At 35.1% G+C, this 24,972-nt stretch overlaps 1 protein-coding gene across 1 annotated transcript in view; it reads right to left on the reverse strand.

Annotated features, from left to right (window-relative positions):
• Window positions 1-24,972, reverse strand: part of CSTPP1 (centriolar satellite-associated tubulin polyglutamylase complex regulator 1) — a 159,200-nt gene that overhangs the window by 121,746 nt on the left and 12,482 nt on the right. Inside the window, exon 2 of the mRNA XM_011000659.3 lies at window positions 447-549. Coding sequence (XP_010998961.1) covers window positions 447-549 — 103 coding nt within the window. The remainder of the gene's footprint in view (window positions 1-446; window positions 550-24,972) is intronic.

Raw genomic sequence — 24,972 nt, forward strand, 5'->3', positions numbered from 1 at the left:
ATCGTTAAGTGACTGACACAGCAACCTGCAGAAAGAAAACGGCAGAGGAAAACCCATCTGATAAATTTCCATGAAAAAAGCCAGCAAAGAAAAAAAAAACACAGGCTGAAGGGATGCTGACTAAGGGAAACCAGAGTGAATCATCTGAAAAATGGGGAAAGTTAAAGATTGTAAACAGAACCTGCAAAAACAGACCTAATCGATCAAACAAGCAGTTATTAAGCTTCTGTAATTATGACCACTCACGAGACTTATCATTGCACAGAACTAGCTGCACCAAAGGCATGGTCCAAAACAAGTGTGCGCATCCCTCAACCCATCTACCAAAACTAAGCATTCACTGCCACTGCATAGTCAGCATTGCCCTGCTCTGCTTTTCATTATCGCGCCTGCTTCCAAAAGCCGCCTCCAGCCCCGCCCTATTGGCAAAGCCCTCATGTACTTACTATTCAGTGAAGAACCTGGCAATGCCATATTGGCTAATATCTTCCTTGTTCTCTAACAGCTGGCACACTGCATCCTCCATGTACGTGAGGACATGTCGCTGGGCTACAAATAAAAAAAGCAAGAGAGAAAGAGAAAGTGAGAGAGAGACAAAAACTTTTTAAATTTTTAAAAATTGGTAAGTCCTCCCAGTCCCAGTAGAAAGTCCATCAAGGTGTTGGTTCTGCCCTAGAAAGTGGACTGGAATAGGCAAACCAAATTCGCTGGCCCTAACTGAGCTACAGTCTCAAAGGGAAAAATGGGAGATGCTGGGGAACATGACCTACTGCCATCTGATTAGCTGTTAGTATTAACATCAACCCTTCACTCTTCATTTCAGTGATGAGGGTGAGGAGCTTTAAGCATCATTTAGTAGATAGATCTGGGCATCCTTTTCTTCCTACCTCCTTCCACCTTCTTCCACTTCTGCATGTCTCAGAAATTTAGCCCAGGGAGTAGTGATCTATGCCTGAAGCATGGATGACCTGACTGCAAGGAAAACTCAATTCTTTCATTTAAAAAAAGTCACTGAAAGGGTTTAAGGACCATGAAAATTTCAGTAATAGTGTTATAAGCTATTAACCTTGATAAATAATACGACCATGAAATCTATGTGGCTTGATTTATCAGAAATCATGTTTTCTGCATTTGTTGTGATTGGTAAATGTGTGAATTAATCACAGGCTTGTAATAAAGGGTGTGATGACTTAGACTTAGACAGACCTGGGCTGGAGTCATGGTTCTGTCTTCGGGTAGCTTAATCTTGGGTAATTACTTAATCTGCACCTGTTTTCTTCTTCATCAAGTGTGGGAAGAAATATAATTTAATTCTTAAAACATAGAAAATCAACTTCTTGATCTAAATCACTTGAGATACCTTGTTAAAATGCAGACTTATCATCTGACATTATCTCAGACTTAGTGACCTTAAAATTTTAATTGGAGCCCAGTGATTTTTAACAAGAACTCTTGATGTTTCTTATGTACCCTGAAGTTTAAGAATCACTGGTTAAAAACTTGGTGTTTAGAGTTCTGAGGGGCTTGAGTTCCATTCTCAGCCCTACCAATTTCTAGCTGTGTAACCTTGAGCAAATTACTCTGCAAGCCTATTTCCTCGCTGTAAAGTGCAGATAATAATACTATTACTATTCATAAACCACAATGCCTGGCTTGCTTGATAATATATTTTATTAAAAGCCTACCTCAAGGGCTATTGGATGTTTACTTCAGTAATAGCAGAGCTTCTAATAAAGCAGATGCTCACCAAATGCTTGTTCCCCTTCCCTGAGTTTTGTCTTTGGGTATAACAATGGTATCCTGGCACACTTCACACAGAAACTTCCAATTCAGTGTTTCCATTTACCATCCAAAAAATTTAAAAAAAAAAAAAAGGAAAAAACAAACAAAACAAAAAAGTAATGAATATCCTGCCAAAAAAGCAATTCTACAAAGTTGCTACCAAGATGGACATTTGCCTCTGTCATAGTTTCATCCCTCAGGAAAATATGGAGGAACTACCTAAAATTTGTAAAAATGGGTACTTCAAAAACACATTCCTGAAGTCCTGGTAGTTTAGTAAGACTTATAAAGCAAATAAGTTTACCTACTCAAGCTGTACTCAAGAGAGTATTTGACAATGGTGACCTAAAGTTTCATCGTGTTTGCACCAGCCTAAAGTCCAGATGAATGACAGGTTTACATTCCATGACTTATTTTATCGATGAGTGCTTCCTAAAGCTATCAGCTACAGCAAACATTCCCCAACCCCCACCCCCCAAAAAGATGTCAAGACAAAACCAGTGCTTCCTCAACAGTTCATCCAACTGGAAAACTATTTCTTTATGAAATGGCCAAAACTGAAAGTGAAGTTGTGAGATAATACATGACAATTTATGGTATTAATTGTTTTATAATTAAGTACATTTGAAATTGGGAAGAAAAAATGGCCAAACTAACATTAAAATCAGCTATACTTTCACCTCTGTTTTTTTTCCTTCCCTTCTTCCACCCACTAACCCTGATCTTACAAAAAGATTCCTTCTTTGAGCTATACAAGCTTTTATGACTTAGATCTACCTAAGGAGACTACAAGGCTGCAGGGGAGGTGTTTGTTTTGGTTTCTTTTTTTGTTGTTTTTTGATGGTAGAAATGAAAGAACTCTACTTAGAAGCAAATCCTGCTGCTTCCCCTCCCTAGCTCCAGGGACCAAAAGTCAGTGTGAAGGCCCTTTAAGGGAGAAATGTTTTAAGAGCAGTTAGAATCAAAGTACTTTTGTCTTCCTCAAAAAAAAAAAAAAGGAGGAATTTTCTGGAAAACAGACTTTGTATTAAAAAAAAAAAGGTGGAGGGGAGGGGGAAAGAAAAAAAACAAATAAAAATAAAGGATTATACCTATTTAACATTCATGTATCAACCAGATGTTTAGAGTTTAATATTAAATATAATAATGTTAATAAAAGCTCTACCAATTTTGAGCAGCAGTGCAACTTACAGTGACTGTGTGACTTTAAGCAACAATGTGCAAAAGACTGTGCTAATTGTTTTACATGCATTATTTTATTTGTCTTCACACCAATCCTATGAAAGGTTATTTTGATCCCATGTTTCCATTTTACAAACGGGAGAACAGAGACTTACAGAATTAAGGTAACCTACTCAAGATCACACAACGAGTAAGAAGAGAAGCCAAGACTCAAACCAAGGTGTGTCTCCTACCAAGAACCCATGCTCGTAGCACTATATACTACACTGCCTCATCACTGACACCCTATAATCGGTTTTAGAAATAAATATCATCTTCCTTTGACACAGAGCACAAAAGCAGGGGTGTCTTTTGACAGTAAAATCATCTGAGAGATGTAGTCCACTTGTGGCCACGTGAATTCACATGTGTGTATTTGTGTCCTGTCCCTATGTGTGTCCTGTTCCCACCTGCATAGGTGTGCATGCTAGTTAGCATTTGTGTGAAGTTAGAACTTGTCCATAAATTTCAAAGTTTCTTACAAAGAACCACCCCACCACAAAGTATTCACCCCACCTGGTCCTAGTTCACAAAGTAGAAACAGAAAGCCCTGGTGCTCTTTTCATCTGTGGGTGAAGGGAAGGAGCTAAGAAGAGTCAGGAGAGGTAAGGAGAAGTTCCTCCCCGCAGAGAATTTCACACAAGCCAAGTGCGAAGAGCTCTCTGTAATCGCTACTCCCTGGTGGTTTCCTACACGTGCAGCTCTTATCAGTCTGTGTTCCCTCTGTGGTTAAGGGCACCACCCAACCCTGGAAAATTCTTGCACTTTATCAAACTTCAATGAGACAGAAGTTCAAAGCTCTTGTCTGGCAATAAAACATGGAGAATGTCATTTTATATTATTTTTAAAATGCAAAGGAATAGGCTTTAATTTATGTGAATAATTAAAGAATAAAAACTGCACACCTGCACCCCCGGAGGGCAAAGATATCTAGGCACCTTAGCTGCCCTCTTGGAAAAGGAAAAACATTTCAGATTGGCTTTTCCTCTTCTGCTTTGCCGTGATTTCCACAACAAGACCTGGATTAAGTTTTCTAACATGAACAAATAGGCTCTATTGTTCATCACTGCCTGAGATAAGCACTTATAACTTCAATGTGCTGCAATGAAAAGTCTAAGTGAAATATAAGTAAACACTATATGATCTTTATATGAACCTTGTGAGTGAAAGCAATTGTGGATCAGAAACTTCTTGGTTCTGTTGAATCACCTCCTGCTGATCATTTAATCTACACCACAGTCACTCTTGCCATACAATGGATATGACACTAAGAATACGTCTAATAATAAACTACTTCTTTAGAAAACATTTGATGACAGACGTTAACTAAACTTACTGTGGTGATCATTTTGCAATATATTCAGATATTGGAGCACTATGTTGTATACCTGAAACTAATATAATGTTATATGTCAATTATACTTCAATAAAAATAAATATTAAAAATACATTAAAAAAGAAAACATTTGATATATACAAAAGGTAACATATTAATGATAATATTATTATTGCTACATACTGATTCTACAGATTAAAACAACATAGCTATTTATTGCAATGGTTAAGAACATGGGCTCTGGAGTCAGACCGACCTGGATTTGATTTCTAGTTCTGGCACTTACTAACTGTGTGACTTTAAGCAAGTTTCCTAATCTCTTGCCTTTTTCTGTAAAATTGGAGAATAGCACCTACAACCTAACGTTGTAGTGAGGGTTAAATAAAATAATGTATGTAATGATCTTAGCATAGTGCTTGGCACATGGTAAGTACCCAATAAACATTAGCAATTTATGTTTATTATTGTTGTTATTATTATAGCTGTTACTAGGTATTCCTCCCAGACATTGCAAAACTCACAGGACAATGGGTTTCAACACTAGTGAACACCAAGAGATTAACCTACTATAGCCCCCTACTCGCTTATTTAAAGTTCTGCTCATCTAACCAAGGATGTTTACAGATTATCCTCAAGGATTCCGAGGCTATATAAAACCCTACACATATGATAATACACTTAATCATATACCCATTTCAGCCACAGCCTTTAAACTTGTGGGAAGCATTCACTTATTAACTGCTAATTACTCAAGAGGCTCTAATTTATAAAATGGGGAAAGTACAAAATTATTTCTTTTTCCCCTCTTCCCAAGCATAAATACCATCAAGTATTAGCTGGGTTTTTTTGCAATTAAATGATAAGGAGTCCCATTTGGAAATTTTTGTTTGAGGGGCCACCCACATTAGTTAGATCACTCATTTTATTTTATTTTTTTTCTCCTTTTTCAGTTTTATTAGGTAGAATTATTACAGTTCTACTGCACATACACATATTGCATGTAAAGATCACTCATTTTATTAATATTATTATTTAATACAGAGTTCCTGTACTAGAATAAACTAGTTTCACTAGAAAAATATTCACATGAATTACTATTATGCTATATTAAAAGATACACACAAGAGCAACAGCAGTGTAAGAGCAGAGTATATATGTATATATTCAACTTTAAACCTGACTTTTTTCCCCCTTGCCAGAGTCCTTTTGAGACACATTTTTGTCTTTGAAGCCACTTGAGATTCAGATGCTGGCTTGCACAAATAAATGTTGAATTAAATTAAGACTTCTCTAAGATAAGAAAAGTAATCCTGTTAACCAAACACCTATCATGTAAACTGTTTAGAAGCTTCAAGTTCAATATCATTTACAAATTACTAACGTGATACAGTATTTGATCTTGTGAAATACAAATAGATAGGTTAGTGGTTTAAAAAGTTAATAGACCTCTAAAATTAATTATTTACATCCTCCATCTTTACTGGTATGCCCTGATCCAGGGATACAGTATGTTCTGGTAAAATACTGTATCACCCATACAAGATCATCTTTGATCGTAAACCACACTAGACCAATTTCCTCTGAGCAAAGGAGATGGGGAAATGAGGAAAACTAGCACATGCAATACATTGTACAACCCAGTGAGGTAGGTAATAGACTTTTTTGAAGCTCAGAGAGGTTAGGGAACTTGCTCAAAGTCTTAATAAATGGCTGAGCTAGAGTTTAAAGTCAAGATTTGACTCCAAAGCCTATGCCGTTTCACTATAACCTTAGCTCTCAAAAACAAAAACAGAAGCAAAACAAAATAAGAAAAAGCCCCAAACCTACAATGTGTCCCATTTTACACTGTATTATCTAGAAATTGCTGGCTCTCTATTGTTAATACTAGAAAAGAAGTTTCAGTTGGTAAATCAGACAGTTAAAATATTGGCATGAACTTTAAATTAAAAAAAAAAGTTTATTTATGATTACACATGTAATTATTTTAAAAAATTCAAACAATACAGAAAAAATTTAAAAACCAGTCCCAGTTCCACTGATAACAGCTGTTATCAGTTTAGTATGCATACTTTAAAAAATACAGAAATACACAGTTTGTGAGCTTGGCTTTGTTATTTTAAGTAAATGACATATACTTTTATGTACCTTGCTTTTTTCACTCAATCATGTCTGGAGATGTTTTATGAAACAATATGGAACCAACATATTTACCAAGGGTAAATATTTCTCTATTGATAAATACTCAGGTTTGTTTCCATATTTTCACTATAGCAAAATGTGCTGGGTTGAACATTCTTGTACTTGTTTCCCTGTGCATATGTTCAAGAGTTTTTAACCTCAAAATGGAACTGACATGTCACAGGATGTACATATCCTCATGGTTTTTAAATTTTTTTTTCAGTTTTCTTGAGAAATAATTGACATACACCACCGTGTTAAGTTTAAAGAACACAGCATAATGGTTTGATTTACATATATTGTAAAATGATGATCACAATAGGTTAAGCTAACATCCATCTTCTAATATACACACAATAAAAAGTAAAGACAGAAGAAAAGAAACAGGAAAAATTTCTCCTTGTGATAAGAGCTCTTGGGATTTGCTCTCTTAACAACTTTCCCACTATCATACAGCAGTGTTATCAACAGTCATCATGCTGTACTTAACATCCCCAGTATTCATTCATCTTATTACTGGAAATCTGCACTCTGTCCCACTCCAACCTCCCTCCTCCCCTTCCCCTAACCCTCTGCCTCAGGCAATCACATGTCTCATCTCTTTTTCTAGAGTTAGTGGGGTTTTTTTAAGATTCCACATATAACTGAGATCATAGAATATCTGTCTTTCTCTTTCTGATTTATTTCACTTAGCATAATGCCTTCAAGTTCCATCCATATTGTTGTAAAAGGTAGGATTTCCTCAATCTTTTATGACTGAATAATATTCCAGAGTGTGTGTGTCTATGTGTGTGTGTCTTTTTTCCCCACAACTTTTTTATCCATTCATCCATCAATGGACACGTAGGGTTGCTTCTCTATCTTGGCTATTGTAAATATGCTGCTATGGACGTGGGGCTATAGGTTATCTTTTCTTCTTCTTCTTCTTCTTTTTTTTTTTAATTTTTATTGGCTTCACGCAGGAAAGAATTCAAGAGCAAGCCACAATTGAGTAAAGGTAGATTTATTTAAAGAGATACATACTGTATAGAGTGTAGGCTGTTTCAAAAGGCGAGAGAAACGCCACAAGGTGTGGGGGTTGGATGCTTAGATTAGAGTAAAAGTAGTTACACACTCCATAGACAGATTGTGGGATTGTCTCCAAAGAGGAGGGAGCAAGAGGCGGCTGTAGGTATCTTTTCAATTTAGTGCTTTTGTTTCCTTTGGATATATTCCCAGAAATGGAATTGCTGGATCATATGGTAGTTCTATTTTTAATTTTTTGAGGATCCTCCATACTGTTCTCCATAGTTGCTGTACCAACTTACAATCCCACCAACAGCTCGCAAGAATTACCTTTCCTCCACATCTTCATGTTTACTAGCTAGACACAATTGCTTTACAAAGGGTTGTTCTGATTTATACTCCTCCCAGCCACAAGAATATCTATTTTTACTACGTCTATTTGCACTAAGACTTTGTAGTTTTGCCAATTTGTTATAAAACAGTTGCTCACTGTTGTTTTAATATTTTAGTCTTAATTAATTAAATAAAGTTAAGCATATTTTCATGTTTATTTGTATTTCTTCTTCTGTGAATAATCTGCTAGTATCCTTTGCCCATTTTCCTCTCTGGTTGTCTTTTTTTTCTTCTTGATTTGCAGTTTTTTCTAGTTCTATTTATGTGCAAATATACACCTACCTTATGGGTTTTCTTTTAATTTGTTTATGGTCTCTTTCATTCCATAGAAGTTTAAAATGTTGATATTTAACATCAAAATATTTAATGTCAAAGTATTTATCTGTGGCCTTTGTGCTTTATGTCTTGTCCAAACAGGACTTCTGTACTGTATAAACCTACTATCCTATATTTTGTTCTGGCTTGATATTTAATTTAAGCTAATTACATCTCTTACCAAAATCATGAGTTCACAATTAACAGTCAGAATAATACAAAAAGAAATTAAAAACTTGCAGTAGAGAAAAGTAAAGGAAAAGTATGAAGCCCAAATCAAGCCTCTAAATGCTACCTAGCTCAGAATATAAAACAGGTATGTGTCAAGTTTAACTTTGGGCCCCCAGAAAAAGAAATGTAAATGAATCACACCTTGGAGATCAATATCCTGACGAATGTCCTTTATATAAATGCAGGAGGCCCCCCTCTTTTAAAAGCTCTTAATCATTACAGGTTTGCTTGATGTAGCTAAACCAACCTACAAATATAATAATAATGACAGCCAGCATTTATTAAGCTCACTATGCAAGACAGCATTCTCTAAGCATCTTATGGGTATAAATGCATTTAATTCTCACAACAATCCTATGAAATGGATACTTTTTTTTAATTTCCATTTTATAGGTAAAAAAAGACTCAGACATGTAATTTACCTAAAGGTTACAGGGCTAGTAAGCAGCAGAGACAGGATTTGAGTCTAGGGTTTTGGTCTGCACTATACTATGTTACAGCCCTTACAGAGCTATGCAGCATATGTATCAAATGGAATTTTCTAAGAATAAATTTATAAATTAAGGAAAGATCTTTTATATTAATAGTTAATTTTAAAACAGACCAAACTAATACATTGCATTTGGGCATCCAAACCACCACAGTGCTGCTATACAGCTAGTCAAACTCAAATACCAAAAGACATGCCAGGAGAAAACAAAGCACTACACACATATTAACATCACCTGTGACAACCAGCAAACAAGAGGTGACTAAAGATCTTTATGTAAAGTAGAGGATGAAAAACTAAAGTCTACTTCCCTCAACCACTGGAGGTATTGTACAAGCTAACAGCTGTGCAAAGCTGAGTCCCCTGACATTCAGACAGTCCCTAGTCAACCATTAATCCTTCCCTCTTCCCCTCTCCTTCCTAAAACTGGTGATTTTTGGCAGGGAGGCGGATATCAATTAAGGCTAAGTACTTAAATCTTTTTGCTTCAGTATTTCCAGCCTAAATCTCACAATACAGAATTAATAGGTTGGAGTCTTGTAATTTCAAGTGCCAGAAACTACAGAATTTTTTTTTAGGAGGCTTTTACAGAGGTCCAAACTTAAAGCACTCAGCTAGCTGACCATAACAAAATGCACTGCCTGAATGGCAGAGAAATCTAAAGTAGCACTTTAGTTTCCCTGTTATAATCTACGGGACACATGAAGACCAAGTAATAACTGTCATGATGATAGCTTTGCAAAAATATTACTCATAGAGCAGTAGTACAGTTATCAGATCAACTCCATAAACATTCACAAAACTATTTTCCAGAAAGCACCATGGGTTTAAAAAAAAAACCTATAAATTAACAAACATGGAGCAAATCACATGCCACTCATGTCATGTCAGGCAAGGAGGTATTAAAGTTACAAGGTGAAAATTAATTGTGCTACTAGTCATTAAAGGTTGTAGCCTTTGAGGGGCAAACCATGCACTTACAGATTATCAGCAGTTATGTTTGGTAATATGCAATTTAACTATGAATATACAGTGATATTAATGTAACAAGGTACTAATGCAATAACTTATCAATTACTTGGCAATTTATATTCACACTACATCATAAAAATTGTTTGCAATCATAACTCACAAAACAGCAACTGGGCCTCATTTAATCTAATGGCAAAAAGATACAAGAGTTCTAATTTAAGGCAGCTGAAAACTCATGGCTTTAGCATTCCCATTTCTCTTCTGATTGATGCTGCTTCTCTAAGAAGGTGGGGATTCTTTTTCAAGTGAGAGTCTCACATGTCAAATCCCCACTCAGAACTATGTTTACACCCCGCTTATGGGATATGGCTGTAATAATACTCAATAATCCCCGAGTTTCTATTTTTGTTATGAAAGTAAAGGATGCTAACACAGATATTTATAGATACCTAGAGGCCTAGGCCAAAGTGCACAAAAATCATACGCGGTGAAGGACTGGGAACAGTACAGGTTGGACAGAGGCCCTAGTTTAGTTTACACAGAAAACTCATGCCAACACTTAACATATCATCTAAATTAATGGTGTAAAACATCAAAATACCCTATAAGAATATTCTTTGGATCTATTTTACCAGATCCACATAATTTTTTGACTCATTACCCCTGGGAATGTCACAATGTCCAGGCCTTTCCGGCCAGGCTCAACTCAAGTGCCACCTCGTCACGAAGTTTCCTGACTCTCTCCTAGTCAGAAGCAATCTTCCTTTTCCTGAACTCCCTAAACACCTATTTTAAATGTTTCCAATGGCACTTTCCACTCTGATATTGAGTTACTTCTGTTACACATGCAATACCTCTTTTGTTAGACTTCCTACTCCTTAAAGACAGAGGTACCATAACTCATTTCTCTTTCAGCCCCTATAACACTCACGGTCATTCAGTGTCTTCTACATACCAGTCATTCAAATATTTACTGAATGAATACAGAAAATGTATCACTGTTTATAAACTGTGATGCTATTCTTTATTCAACTCGACCATTTCAGGGCTGTGCCTCCCAGGTGGGAAACCCTGAGTACCGAAACACATTCTGTGACATTAGGGTTCTTACAGGAAGCCACTTTTGTCCTGTTCTCAAACCCTTCTTTCTGTTGCCTTTTTTACTGTTCTGTCTCTCTATTCCAGTGAGAAAACACTTGTTCCTTCTATTGTTACTAAGAGCCTCATTATGCTCAAGGTAAAGTGAAAAAGTGCATTCGATGCAATTACTAGTTCCTCACAAATTTGGGGGCTACTTGTCATTTCAACATTCCAGACTTGAATTAAAGAAAGTCCAAATTCTTTTCACTCCTAAGAACTACTTTCTTTTTTCTTTTAGACAAAATGGAAGCACACAGCACAGGAAGCAGTCCTCAGCAAGCCACCGTTCATAAACAGCTTTGCTGAAAGCGTAACAAAGGTTCTGTTGTGCTCCTTCATGGCAGGGCCAGTAAGCAGCAGGAGCAGATGAACTCTTTAAGAAACAAAGGTTCTGTCTTCATGCAAATGTTTGCATTAATAAAAAATGAAGAAAAAGATATAGAAAATGCAGGCTAGCGGGACATAATGGGCCTCTAAACGGGAGGTTTTTCACATTTTTCAGGCGGAGTCAGCAGGTCTTTTAAAAACGTTGTCATTCGGAACATTTCACAGACTTCACAAGAAAGACATGCAAATAACAGAAGCAAATCAAAGGACATCCCGCTGCTTTGCTGGCGCCTCCCTCATCCATGCCTGGTTTGTCATTTTCTGTTAACCCTACTGCTGGCTGCTGTTTTGTTGAGGAATGGAGAGCCTAGCCCATGTGGCAGTACATGTCCAGCCAGCTGGCCCCTGCACTGATGACATTACAATGCAAGCCATGTACTACCACTCAGGGACACGTGCTGCCAGGCAACAAGTCCAGTGTGTGACTTTTATACACTCAGCTTGCAAATCTGCATTGGAAAGAGCCTCTAGACTAACCACTTAATAAGAAATGATCTTCTTGAGTGTGAGCATCACTAAGCAGTTCTCTGAAGATGGACTTACTGAGGACCAGCCCTTCAAAGTGAAATATACAATAAGGGCCTTAAAATAAATATAGAAAATTAAAAGCCTTGTGAGGGGAGAGGTTTACCAAATACCCACTATGTGCCAAGCACCATCCTGTATGCTTAATGTGCATTATCTCATTTAATCTTCACAATCTCTACTTAATGTAGATACTTATTATCCCCATTTTACAGCTGAGGAAATTGAGGTTTACAGAGGTTATTCACTTGCCCAAGGTCATATAGCTAATAAAGCAAGCCAAGACTCAAAGCTGTCTAATGGCAAATTCCTCTCTGTTCTTCTCATTTTTCTCACCCCTTACTCCTGTGTCTTTTGTGATTGAAACCCGGCTTACTCTCAAAATATCACAATGACCACATTCACCCACTGGAGGACCACTGAAGTATATTACTGTCTCCATTTTAATCATTTGGAGTCTTTTGTGTATAATTTTAGAACATTCAAGAAACTCCTATAGCTCCCCTGAGGGTTTATGGCCTATATGTGAAAAAAAAAAAAAAAATTCAAAAACCCAGATCTCTCTTCCCAGAAGCACATGGTCAGTTTTCTTTCACAATGATGATCTATCAAATCCCAACCCCAAAATTCCTTGTCCTCTTCAATTTCCACTGAACACACTACTCCTCTTCGCCAGGACGGGAAATCACTTATGTCCTCCCACAGATTGTCCCACTGGCCTCTCTTTTTGTACTTAACTTGGAATCAGTAGCCAGTCCCTCATCACTATTCTCACCACTGCTTCTGAATTGTAAAAGCTTCAGGAGTAGAAGGACTTTAAGGTCATTTCATTCAACTCTCATAATTTCACAGGTACAGAAATTGAAGTCATTCCTCATTGTTTTCACTCTTGATTCAGTGATGGAAAGTCCTGGGGCTTGCGCAAAGGCAGCTCTAAAGTTCTCCATATTTCCATCTATAACCACATTACCAAAGTTTTTCTGCATACAAAGCAAGCAAAATAAATCATGGTAACAACTGAATTATTTTCAAATATTTTTTCATACTCCTTGGATGGCCTTAAATTTTTAAAAAGGATAATCAAATGACATTATCCAGGCTTCTTTTATCCCACTGATAGTCCTTTGAGGCCTCTGGTACCAATCACACTTTAGGAACAACTATAAATAAATAGTTTTTGTCCTATAGTAAGTGCTAATAAGTATAATAAAGTATTAGATTTCTTTAATATAATGCTTGGCTGGAAGATAATATAAATACTGATAATCAGATTACTGAATTATACTGAACCCTCAACTTGAAGACAACCAGACGAGGCAAATTATTACATGCCTTTATGATAAAAGGCAGAAAAAGAGAGTATTCTAGAAAAAGTAAAAAAGGAGGATATTTTAGGAGAAAAAATGGCAAAGCTCAACAGTATTGGAAACTTGGAGAGCCAAAACATAATCATATCAAATGGATTTAAAAGAACTGGTTGAATAAAATAAAATCCTTCCCAAGAATAGAGGGGAAAAGGGGTAAATTGGGACAGAGTGGGAACAATTCCTCTCAATGTATGCCTTATTATATATTTTTTGAACCTGAGAATGTGTAACCTAGTCTCTCTCTCTCTCTCTCTCTCTCTCTCTCTCTCTCTATATATATATATATATACATATAGCAGTAAGCATATATTCATACTGAGTATGTACACATATTCTAAAAAGATTTCAGGGTGAGACAATGTGGATTCTTATAACTGATACAGTAGTATTAATGAAGTATTTATACAATAGGACTTTGATTTCCTCAGAGATGAGAAAAGGCTAAACTAAAAGGAACTAAACACATCTATAGATGAAAGGCTTCAAAATTAAACCAATATACCCCTCGTATTTTTAGGGTTTTTCCTTTCTCATTTTTCTTTCCTTTTTTATTTACTCATTATATTTTTCAAAATTTAATGTAGTATTTTGTTTCAGCATTAGAAATATTTCTTTATGCAAATGTTGCCAAGTATAAAAATATAACCCTAGAATTTTCCGTTTTCCCTACCCAAATCACTTTGCCGTCTCCCTAAGGAGATATATTCTCTTTGATTCCTTGCCTAATTTTTCCAATCCACAGTGATCTCCTTTTCTTCCTGAACTCCTATTACTTATTACATAGCACTTGGTTTCATACTGACTCAAAGTGTTCTGCTTATTTATCTGTTAATATCCTCAACTAAATTACAATAGAGTTGAAGATATTCCTTTATTTGTTTAATAATTATTCAATACCTAAGAGCATGGTCCTTGTCCTTGAGAAGCTTATTTACCATCTATTAGAAAAGCAGACATACAAATTAACAATACAGTATGATAACTGTTACAAAGGAGGTTTACAAAAATTGTAAAAAGAGTACCATTGTCTGTCTGGGAGAAAGCATTTCAAAGGATGTGAAAGAATTTTCCAGGTGAACAAGTGGAGGGGAGATATTTAATACAGACATATCAGCACATGCAGAAGAATCAAGATGTGAAAAGCATGGTAGATCTGGAAAGCTACAAATAGTTCAGTATTGCTAAGAGATAAGACTGGACAGCATCATCATCATAAATGGTCTTATAAAGAGCACAGATTGCAGAAAACCACTGAAGGATTTTGAGCAGCTAGTGACAATCAGATTACTATTTCTGGAAAATCACTCTGGCAGCACTGTGGAAGGACTGGAGGGAAAAAAATTAGAGGTACAGATACAAGTAGAGCAGCTGTTAAAATAGCCTAGGGCAGAAACATTAAAGGCCTGAATTAGGAAGGTAGCAATGGGAATGACAGATCAAAACAAAAGAGGAAGAATCAATGGAAGTTGGTAATCAGTTGGATATGAGAGGTAAAGGATGGAAAGGAATTTAGGATGATTTCTTGGCTCTTTTCTTGGGCATTTGGGAATATGATGGTTCCATTCAGTAAAACCAAAATACAGGAGAAGTGTGTATTATATCCCTTATGTATCTTTTGCAGTATCAAGCATAGTGCTGAGCACACACATAGTCAGCTCATTCTGTTGGCCAACTGGCTGCCTTGAAAAAAAGACCACAGAACCTTCTGCCTAATGACCTCAATTGGTTACTCTCCTAAATTTGACATCAATCATCATGCCTTGATAGGATTCTTGGACACAGGATAACTAAAGTGGACTAATTCTATGTATCTGCCCAAAAGTATAAATGAAGGGATCAAACTAATGTACCAATCTGAATGCTCATTGATGTATCCACTGATCTAGGGTAGGACATGCTAGGATAGGATAGAGTGTTTCCAGACACAATCCTAGCATCTGAAGAGATGTACTATTATCTTTAATGCTGGACCATTGTTATTTTATTTTAGTTTGGTTTTTTCTTTGGTTTTGGTAGGGGCTAGATAATTAGGTTTATTTATTTATAGAGGAGGTACTGGGGATTGAAACCAGAATCTCATGCATGCTAAGCACATACTCTACCACGGAGCTATACCCTCCCCCTGGACCACTGTTGTAAACAGGGTAAGGTCTTAACGACTTTCATAACTTGAACAGTAATATTCGTAATGCCCCTGAAAGTTTACTAAATACTTTCACGTACATTATCTCATTGAACCTTGCAACAAACCTAGGAGTCAGATAAGGCTGGGATTATCATCTCAATTTTACAAATGAGGAAATTGCCCAAGGTCATACAGTTTATAAATGGTAGAGCAAAAACTTGAACTTTAATCTCATAAATTTAATGAGATTAAATCTCATATTTTCCACTGAATCATAGAGGGATAATTCTTAGAAAAATTCTTAAAGATATTCAGAAAGTTTAAAACAACCATGATTAATTTAATATTAATTAATTATATGAACATAAATTACCATGATTGCAAAATAGACCACAAATCAATGTCTTGGTATTTCATAGAACTTGCATAAAAGCTTTTAAAAACTAATTCTTCCACTTACCAGCTGAGGAAGCATTGTTAAATTTTAGAACTGATGACAAGACCATTTCTTTGATCCTGCATTTTGCACTAGAGAAGAAAATGAACAAATGAGGGGCAGCACATGAAGTAAGAGGTAGCAAATGGGAAGCAGAACTTCTCTTTAATGGCCTCTTTTCTTTGGACAACCTAGGTCAGATCCTATCCAGTTCTACCTGTTGGTGGTATAAGACATTTCTGCAATTGCTACCAGTAATCTCTTAGCAGAAAGTTATGCTGCTCAAATAATCCAACTCTTTTTTAAGGAAAGGGGAACTGACAAACAGTGAATTGATCCCAGGCCTGAATTGCCATCCCACAGAGAGGTACCCAGGCTCAATAGCCTAAGCAAGAGTCTTGTTATGAGACCTGGTTTCTAGTCCTTGTCTTACAGATGGCTCCTTGAGGCACTATGCAACGTATTTAAACCCTCGCCCCCAACTCAATTTCCTCATTAGATTATGGGGGAAAAGGATACTTTTACTCTCCAGAACTATTTGGAAGTCTGATTAAGCATAAGTGAACATTTTGCTTTTATAATATTTAATATAAATAGATCCAGAGAATGAAATTACTGTATTCTCTTCTACTTCTCTGAATTTATACTTTGTCTTTACAAAATAAAATGACTCAGTTGAGAACCTCATTATTGGACTTAGTTTTAAGGAAAAGGTTAAACTGAGGAGAAAGATATGAATGGTGCTTGAGGGAGAAGGAAAAGATCGCAGAAACTTTATTTTCAGTTTCATTTCCTTGAGATTATAAAAGCATAGAGCTAATAGCAACCTTATTAGGTCATCTAGTTTAATAATTTTTTTTAATTAGGACACCAATATTGTCATTGCATTTGAAAACATTACTTAAATACAGAATTGCTTTATCTTAAAATAGAATGTATATATCTCTGTGGTCCCTTCTCATCTTCACCAAAATCCATAGGTTTATATTGGAGTTCCACTTTTCTTTGGTTTATTTCTACATGTTTTTTCACATATATATATTTAGTGATATAATATTCCACTGTATTAATCTATCTCAGTTTGCTTCTGGATTATTCCAGGTTTTATTAAAGATATTGTGGCTATAAACATTTTTATACAATTTATTTTCTTTTTTGAACTACTTCCTTAAGATATATTCCCAGAAGTAGGGCTTTAGGATCCAAAGATAAAAGTCATTTTTATGGCTCTTTTTATATATTGTCAAATTGCTCATAGAGACTATACACCACCTTCAAGAAAAGGAGGACACTAATTTCTTTGCAGACATTTTAATATAAAGCTTTTTGTTTTAACTAACTCTAAAATATCTTAATTTGCAAAGCTGAAATTATCAGTGAACCTGAATATTTAGTTAGGTTATCTTTCCTCTTACGTGGGCTTTATAATTTAGTTGTAAAAGCAACACGTGAACAATATAGAAGGGTATAAAGTAAAAAGTGAGGCTTCCTCATTTGTAAGCACTCTCTTAATTCAATTTTTCAGAGTATTCACTGTCAACAGATTGTTCTACATCTTTCCAGAACTTTTTCTATGTGTGATCATCCATATATTTGCAAATGTTTGTTAATTTGTTTCTTTTTTTTTACAAAATGTAATCACATTCTACATATTCTGTAACTTTTTTTGTCACTTAATACTTAACATACATCCTTCCACATCAATTTATCTAACTCAGTCTTTCCAACGGCTGCATGGTAATACCTATTATAAAAATACCATGATTTATTAACCATTTGCTTACTGATGGGCATGCAGATTGACTCTGATTTTTCCCTTAATGAATTTAAAGTATTTTAATATTGTAATTCAACTAGAATTCACTGCACCATATGGTATGAAGTGTGAATCTAAATTTATTTCTCCCAGATTCCTTCCAATTACCTCAACTAATGAATTTTTCACATTATTTTGTTACATTGAGTTTGTCACAAATTAAATGGATATGTACTCTGACATCTATTTCTGGGAACTCAGTTCTACTTCACTTGCTTATTTTTAGGTTAAAAACTAACATAATTTTTAAAAACTTTCTATTTAAGTATAGTAGTATACAGAAAAGTATGGATTTAAGTATAGTAATACACAGAAAAGTATGAATTTGCATTTATAATCAGCACTGTAGACAACCTCTTAGAGCCTCCTTCCAGCTTTAAGTACCCCAAGGGTAAATACATATATTGGTTTTTCCTGTTTTCTAGATATGAAATCATGTAGTTTTTTGTGTCTGGTTTCTTTCATTCAACATTAAATTTCTTAGGTTCATCCATACAGCTATGAGCAGTTGCTCATTAATTCTCACTGCAGCGTTAATATTCCATTATTGAACATGCCACGATTTATTTATCAATTTCCTTGTTGACAGCAGTTTTTTCAGTTTCCAGTTTGGGCCTATTATGAATGAAGTCACTATGTGCACTCTAGCAAAAGTATTTTAGTAAATTTATGCCTGCATTTCAGTTAGTTCTATGCCTAGAAGTAAATGACTGAGCCATAGGGTATGAGTATATTCAGCTTTAGCATATACTGCCAAAGAGCTTCTCTGGTTTGCAGATGGCAGCCTTCTTGCTGCATCCTCATGTGGTGAAAAGACAGATTATCTCCTTTGTGTCTCTTCTTATAATCTCATGATGAGGGCTCCACCCTCATGACCTAATTGCTTCCCAAAGGCCCCACCTCCAAATACCATCACATTGGGGATTAGAGCTTCTACATAGGAACAGGGCATAAGAAAACTTTCAGGTGATGAAAATGTTACATATCATAACTGAGGTGATGATTACATGGCTGTATACATACATCAAAGCTTATTAAATTTTACCCTTGTAATTGGTGATTTTTATTCTATTGACTCCCCACCTATTTCTACTTAACCATCATTTAAGAGCACCTAGGGTCAAAAACAAACAAACAAACAAGAAACAATTAACCCAGTTGTAAAGGAAAGTCATTTTTAAAATACCCTTGTGATTAGGTACTTTTAAATTATACTCTCCTTATCTCTAATTTTATTGCATTGTAGCTTGAGGATGTTATATATAATTTCTGCCTTTTATTAACCAAAAACTTCTTTGTCCTGTGTATACAATAAATGTTCACAAAAGATCCATATATCTTTAATTCTCAAAATTTTCCATTTAGTCTTTTCCTAAGTGTTTTAATTTTATCTTAGTGTTTATAATGTCAGATTTATCAAAAAGAGATACTAATTATACTTTCTTCCAAAGTGAAGACAAATAAAATAATATACCTAAATGTACTTTGTAAATAATAAAGCACTGCACAGTATCAGTTATTTATGTTTTGATGACAGTCTAATTCACTTAAATTTAACATAATATTTGTTTAATTTATGCTTCATTTACGTATTCATTCAAACATTGTATGGAAAATCTAGTACACGCTAGGCACTGGGAAAAATGAAAACAAACAGAACCATTTTTTTTTTGTCCATCAGGAGACTAACAAGCAAACTGAGAACTACAGTATAGTAAAAACTATAGTAAAGGTGTACCTTTAAGATGGAAACCTAGTCCAAACAGAAATAACCCAAAAAAGTCTATTTGGAAGAGGAGAGAGTTGAGGTGAACCCTGAACAAGTAGGAACCCATCCTAATATTCGTATAGAATCTCAAGGGACCCTGAATAACCAAAATAATCTTGAAAAAGAACAAAGATGGAGGACTCATCCTTCCAAATTTCAAAAGTTACTACAAAGTTACAGGAATCAAAACAGTGTGGTACTGGCATTAAGATAGACCAAAAAAACCAAAAACCAAAAAACAAAAAAACACCAATGGAATAGAACAGAGAGCCCAGAAATAAACCCTCATATAAATGTCAAAGGATTTTTGACAAAGTTGCCAAGACTATTCAACAGGGAAGGGCAGTCTTTTCAACAAGTGGTGATGGGAAAGGGGATCTAAATACAAAATGAACTCAAAATGGATCCAAGACCTACATGTAAAAGCTAAAACTATAAAACTGTTAGGATAAAAAAATAGGTATAAATCTTTGTGACTTTGGTTTAGATAACAGTTTCTTAGACATAACACTTAAGCATAAGCAACCAAAGGAAAAAAAATAAAGAAATTGAACTTCATAAAAATTTAAAACTTTTGTGCTCCAAAAAACACTATCAAGAAAGTGAAAAGAAAACACACATAATGGAAGAAAATATTTGCAAATCATATATCTGATAAGAGTCTAGTATCCAGAATATGTAAAGAACTGTTACAATTCAACCCAACTGAAATAAAAAGACAACCCAACTGAAAACAGGCAAAGCATTTGTATAGACATTTCTCAAAAGAAGACATACCAATGGCCAATAAACCCATGAAAAGATGCTCAGTATCATTAGTCATTCGGGAAATACAAAGAAAACCTCAATGAAATGTCACTGTACACCTCCTGGAATAGCTAAAATAAAAAGGACAAATAATAACAAATGTTGGAAGTGATGTGGAGAAATTGGAATCCTCACACACTGCTAGTGGGTAAAATGGTGTGGCCACTTTGGAAAACAGTTTGGCAGTTCCTCAAAAGGCTAAATATAAAGTTTCATATGACCCAGCAGTTCCACTCCTAGGTATATACCCAAAAGGAATTTAAATAGGTGTTCAAACAAAAACTTGTACACAGCTATTCATAGCAGCCTTATTCATAGTATCCAAAAAGTGGAAACAATCCAAATGCCCATCAATTGATGAATGAGTAAACAAAGTGGGTATACCCATATAACCAAATACTATTTAGCCATGAAAAGGAATGAAGTACTAATACATACTGCAACATGGGTGAACCATAAAGGCATCTAAGTGAAAGAAACCAGACACAAAAGATCACATAGGATATGATACAACTGTTTATATGAAATGTCCAGAACAGGCAAATCCAGACAGCAAATAGATCAGTGTTTGCCAAGAGTTGGGGATAGGGGAAAATGAAGGATGACTACCAATTGGTATAGGTTTTTGTTTTGGGATAATGAAAATGTTCTGGAATTAGATTATGGTGGTGGTTGCACAATCTTGTAAATAGACTGAAACACACTGAATTGTATAATTTAAAAGGGTAAATTTTAGGTTATGTTAATTATATCTCAAAAAGGAAGGCACACTCATAAAAACAAAGAGTTAAAGAGGGTAGAAGATAAGAGATGTCAAGAAAATTTTGAAAGATGGAAACGGACAAACAAGTAATAACTATTGTAGTAGACTAAAAGAAGCTAAAACTTAAGTGGCTGTATTAAAAGAAAGGTAACAAGAAGTAAGCCCACCCTCTTACATAATACCAGAAAGGCTTAGGAACTATACAAGAACCTCTGATGGCATGGGTATAAAGAAAAGTAAAAACAGAAAGTTGGTGTTATGGACTGTATGGTGCATGCCCCAAAATTCATATGTTGAAGCACTAATCCACAGTGTGGCTGTATTTGGAGCAAAAAAGTAATTAAGGATAAATGAGTTCAAAAGGGTGGGGCCCTGAGCCAAAAGGATCAGTGTCTTTATAAGAAGAGATACTAGAGAGCTCCCCTACATAACATGTACAAACCGAGAAAAGCCAAGTGAGCACACGGATAGAAGGAGACTATCTACAAGCCAGGAAGAAAGTCATTACCAAAAACCAAGCCCTGCTAGACCTTGATCTTGACTTTGCAGCCTCCAGTACTGTGAGAAAATTAATTTCTGTTGTTTAAGTCATACAACTTGTGATCTTTCATTGTGGCAGCCTAAGTTAACTAATATAGTTGGGTGAAAAACCTACATAAGAAGCAGTTATATTTCTAGATCCTGTCCCCAACCTTACATAGCAAAGTTACTATCCTTCCTTCACTCAGATATTGACATTAAAGGTTTATTCTCTACTAAGGGGCTGAATCACTAGGACATTGAACATGGGCACATCAAGAACAGCTGAAGATAGAGATGCTCAGATGATTACATTAAAGTCTACCTACTGATCTGTAAGACCCTCCCCTGCTCAGCACTTAAACAGATATCCAAGAAGCACCAGAAGCTTTAGGAAAGCTTCTTTTATGAAAAACACATCAAAAATAACAAACAGAAATAAAGAAACTCAGAAGAAAAAGAAAACTCAGGAGACTTACACATAAGCAAAAAACCAAACCAAACCAAAACACAAAACAACAAAACAAGAAAAGAAATACCACAATTAATATTCTCAGAAAGGCAAGATAAAATCTTGTATTCATGAACTCATAAATAAAAATAAGTGAATAGAAATTTAAAATATAATAGTAGATATTTTTAGAACTCAACAGAATTGGAAAGGTCAAACATACTCACATAAAATACAACAACCAAAAAAATATGGCAAAGAAGAAAGGTAAGAAAATTAGAGCATGAATCCATAAGGTCCAATGACTGAGTAAAAACAGTTCCAGAGATAGATATGAGAAAATGTCAAATATACAATTCAAGAAAACTCAGAATTGTAGGATATAAACTTCCACACTGAAAGGGTCTCAAGACAATGAATGAAAGAAGATCCAAGCCAATGGACATCTTGAAGAAATATCACAAATCTGAACGGCATTCAAATTCTCAACAGCAATATGGAAAGCTAAAAGATAAGAGAGAAATGCCTTTAAAATTCTAAGGGAAAATTATCTCCAACGTAGAATTTTATACCTACACCAACTATGAATCAAGTGTAAAGGTAGTACAAAGACATTTTCAGGGCCACAGGATGCTCTAAATTTTATTTTGCACGCACCCTTTCTCAGAAAGCTACTGGAGGATGCAACCTAACAAAAGCAAGGCATACATAAGGAAAAAGGAAAACAGAGGCTTCAGGAAATATAGAGTATAACTTGAAGCAAGTAATATCCATGATAGGGATAAAGGATTTAGAGAGCAACCAGGCCAGATTGGAGCAGGAGGACCAATCAGGTGAGGGAGTACTCCAGGAGAGTTATCTTGAAGAAAATAAACTGAAATTTAGAGAATACCTGATGTTCCTGCATGAACTAAGAGGAGACAACACTTTGGTTGGAAAGTTTGGGAAGAAATTAGAGATAAGTTCATAGGAAATCAACCAAAGACAAGGTAATGATTAACTCCAGAAAAGAAAAAAAAAAAACTATTAAAAAAGGGAAATGTAATCATAGTATACAGACAAGACTAATGTATACATACCCTTTCTTAGTGATAACAAACACTGAATATTGACTTAACCAAAAATCCTAATTTTGGGGGGAGGAAGGGAAGTTAAATGGTATAAAAGCACTAAATCCATCATAAGAAGTCATTTGATAACATCTAAAACTGAAAAACCAAGAAGAGCAGTGTAAGCAAGTTATTTAAAAATATGCAGCAGAATATCAACAGACATACTGAAAAAATTTGTAAGTAGTTTCCTCTGAGGAGTTGGATTTGGAGGTGAGAAGTTCGTGGGTTATGGTACTGCTGTGTTTTATTAAAACTTTTATAAATCTATTTGATGGATAAAATTCTGTAGCTAATAAAAATAAATATTAAATTAAAATTTTTTGTTCTTTTTGGATTCCCTCTCTTTACCCATTATTTGCAACATCTTGTTTTCCTAGAACAGTTTTTCAGTTGTTTCATCTAATTATTACTTTGTAATATTTTTGTATTTTCTTCTTTTACAATTTACATAGTCAACTTTGTTCCTGTTAATATTCTTTGTTGCTTCTTTTTTTCAAAGAATTTATGTATCCTTACTTCAAATATCTTAATGCTGTTCAGAATTTTTGTACTTGTCTCTAGTTGAGCTATTTTCTTTCCCACAGCAAGTAATATAAATTTTCTTTGTTCTCTTATAACTTTCACTTTTGTTTCCCTAACTCCAAGGAGATAACCTTGAATCTTATTTCAAAGACAAAGACGAGGTGGTCAGGTAAAGAACATCAACCTTCAGCTCCATTTCTAAGTAAGCTCCTTCACTGTCCTTACTATCTGTCTCTGCTGTTCAAATACACTTACTTCTTGTACAGCCAGGATTTCTTTCTTTTTCTTTTTTATTGATACATAATTGACAGACGACATTATATTAGTTTCAGGTGTACAACACAGCGATTCATATTGGGATATATTGTGAAACAATCACCACAGTAAATCTAGTTAACATCCAGCATCACCACACACAGTTACAATTTGTTTTTCTTTGTGATGAGAACTTTTAAGATCTACTCTCTTAGCAACTTTCAAATATACAATACATTATTATTAACTATACTCACCATGCTGTACAATAAATAAATCCCCATGATTCATTTATTGTACAATTGGATCTGTACCTTTTTCCAACCTTCACCCATTTCACCTACCCTCCAACCCCCACCTCTGGCAGCCACCAATCTGTTCTCTGCATCTGAGTCCAGGGTTTTTCATGATATTAAATATTAAGTACATATTAGTGAAATCATATGGCATTTGTCTTTTTCTGTCTAACTTATTTCACTTGACATAATGTCCTCAAGGTCCACCTATGTTGTTGCAAATGGCAGGATTTCTTTCCTTTTTATTGCTAAATAATATCCTCGTAGACTTGTTTTAAGACCATTTTAGGACTAGATTTCTCACATGGAAATTCCTGCTAATTGAGAAAAATCTTGCTAATAAATTGCTTTCAAATATAATAAAATGTTTGTCCACACTAAATGTAACAATAAAAGTGACATTATATTATGTTTTATAAATACATAATTAAACCTTTACCCATACTTTAGGGTCAATAAATATTGTTTAGGTATCAAATATTTTCAAAGATCTCAAAACAGCTTACAGATTAGGCATAATGCCTATAGAGCCAAATGGAGAAATACGGCCCTGATTCCCACCTCCGAAAACAACCTTGCACCTCTGCTCTTGATCCAGGAATTCCCTCCCACCTCTTTTGAGAAAGCATTCCATCATTTAATCATCCTGTTCTTCTCCTGGATCTCCCCTCCTTCCTACAATGGCTCCCTTTCCATCAGCTGATAAACATACACATCTAAAAACTTAAAAACAACAATAAACTCTCCCTACTCTTGCTAT

This window comes from Camelus dromedarius, chromosome 12, assembly GCF_036321535.1.
Source record: "Camelus dromedarius isolate mCamDro1 chromosome 12, mCamDro1.pat, whole genome shotgun sequence".
Classification (NCBI taxonomy): Eukaryota; Metazoa; Chordata; class Mammalia; order Artiodactyla; family Camelidae; genus Camelus; species Camelus dromedarius.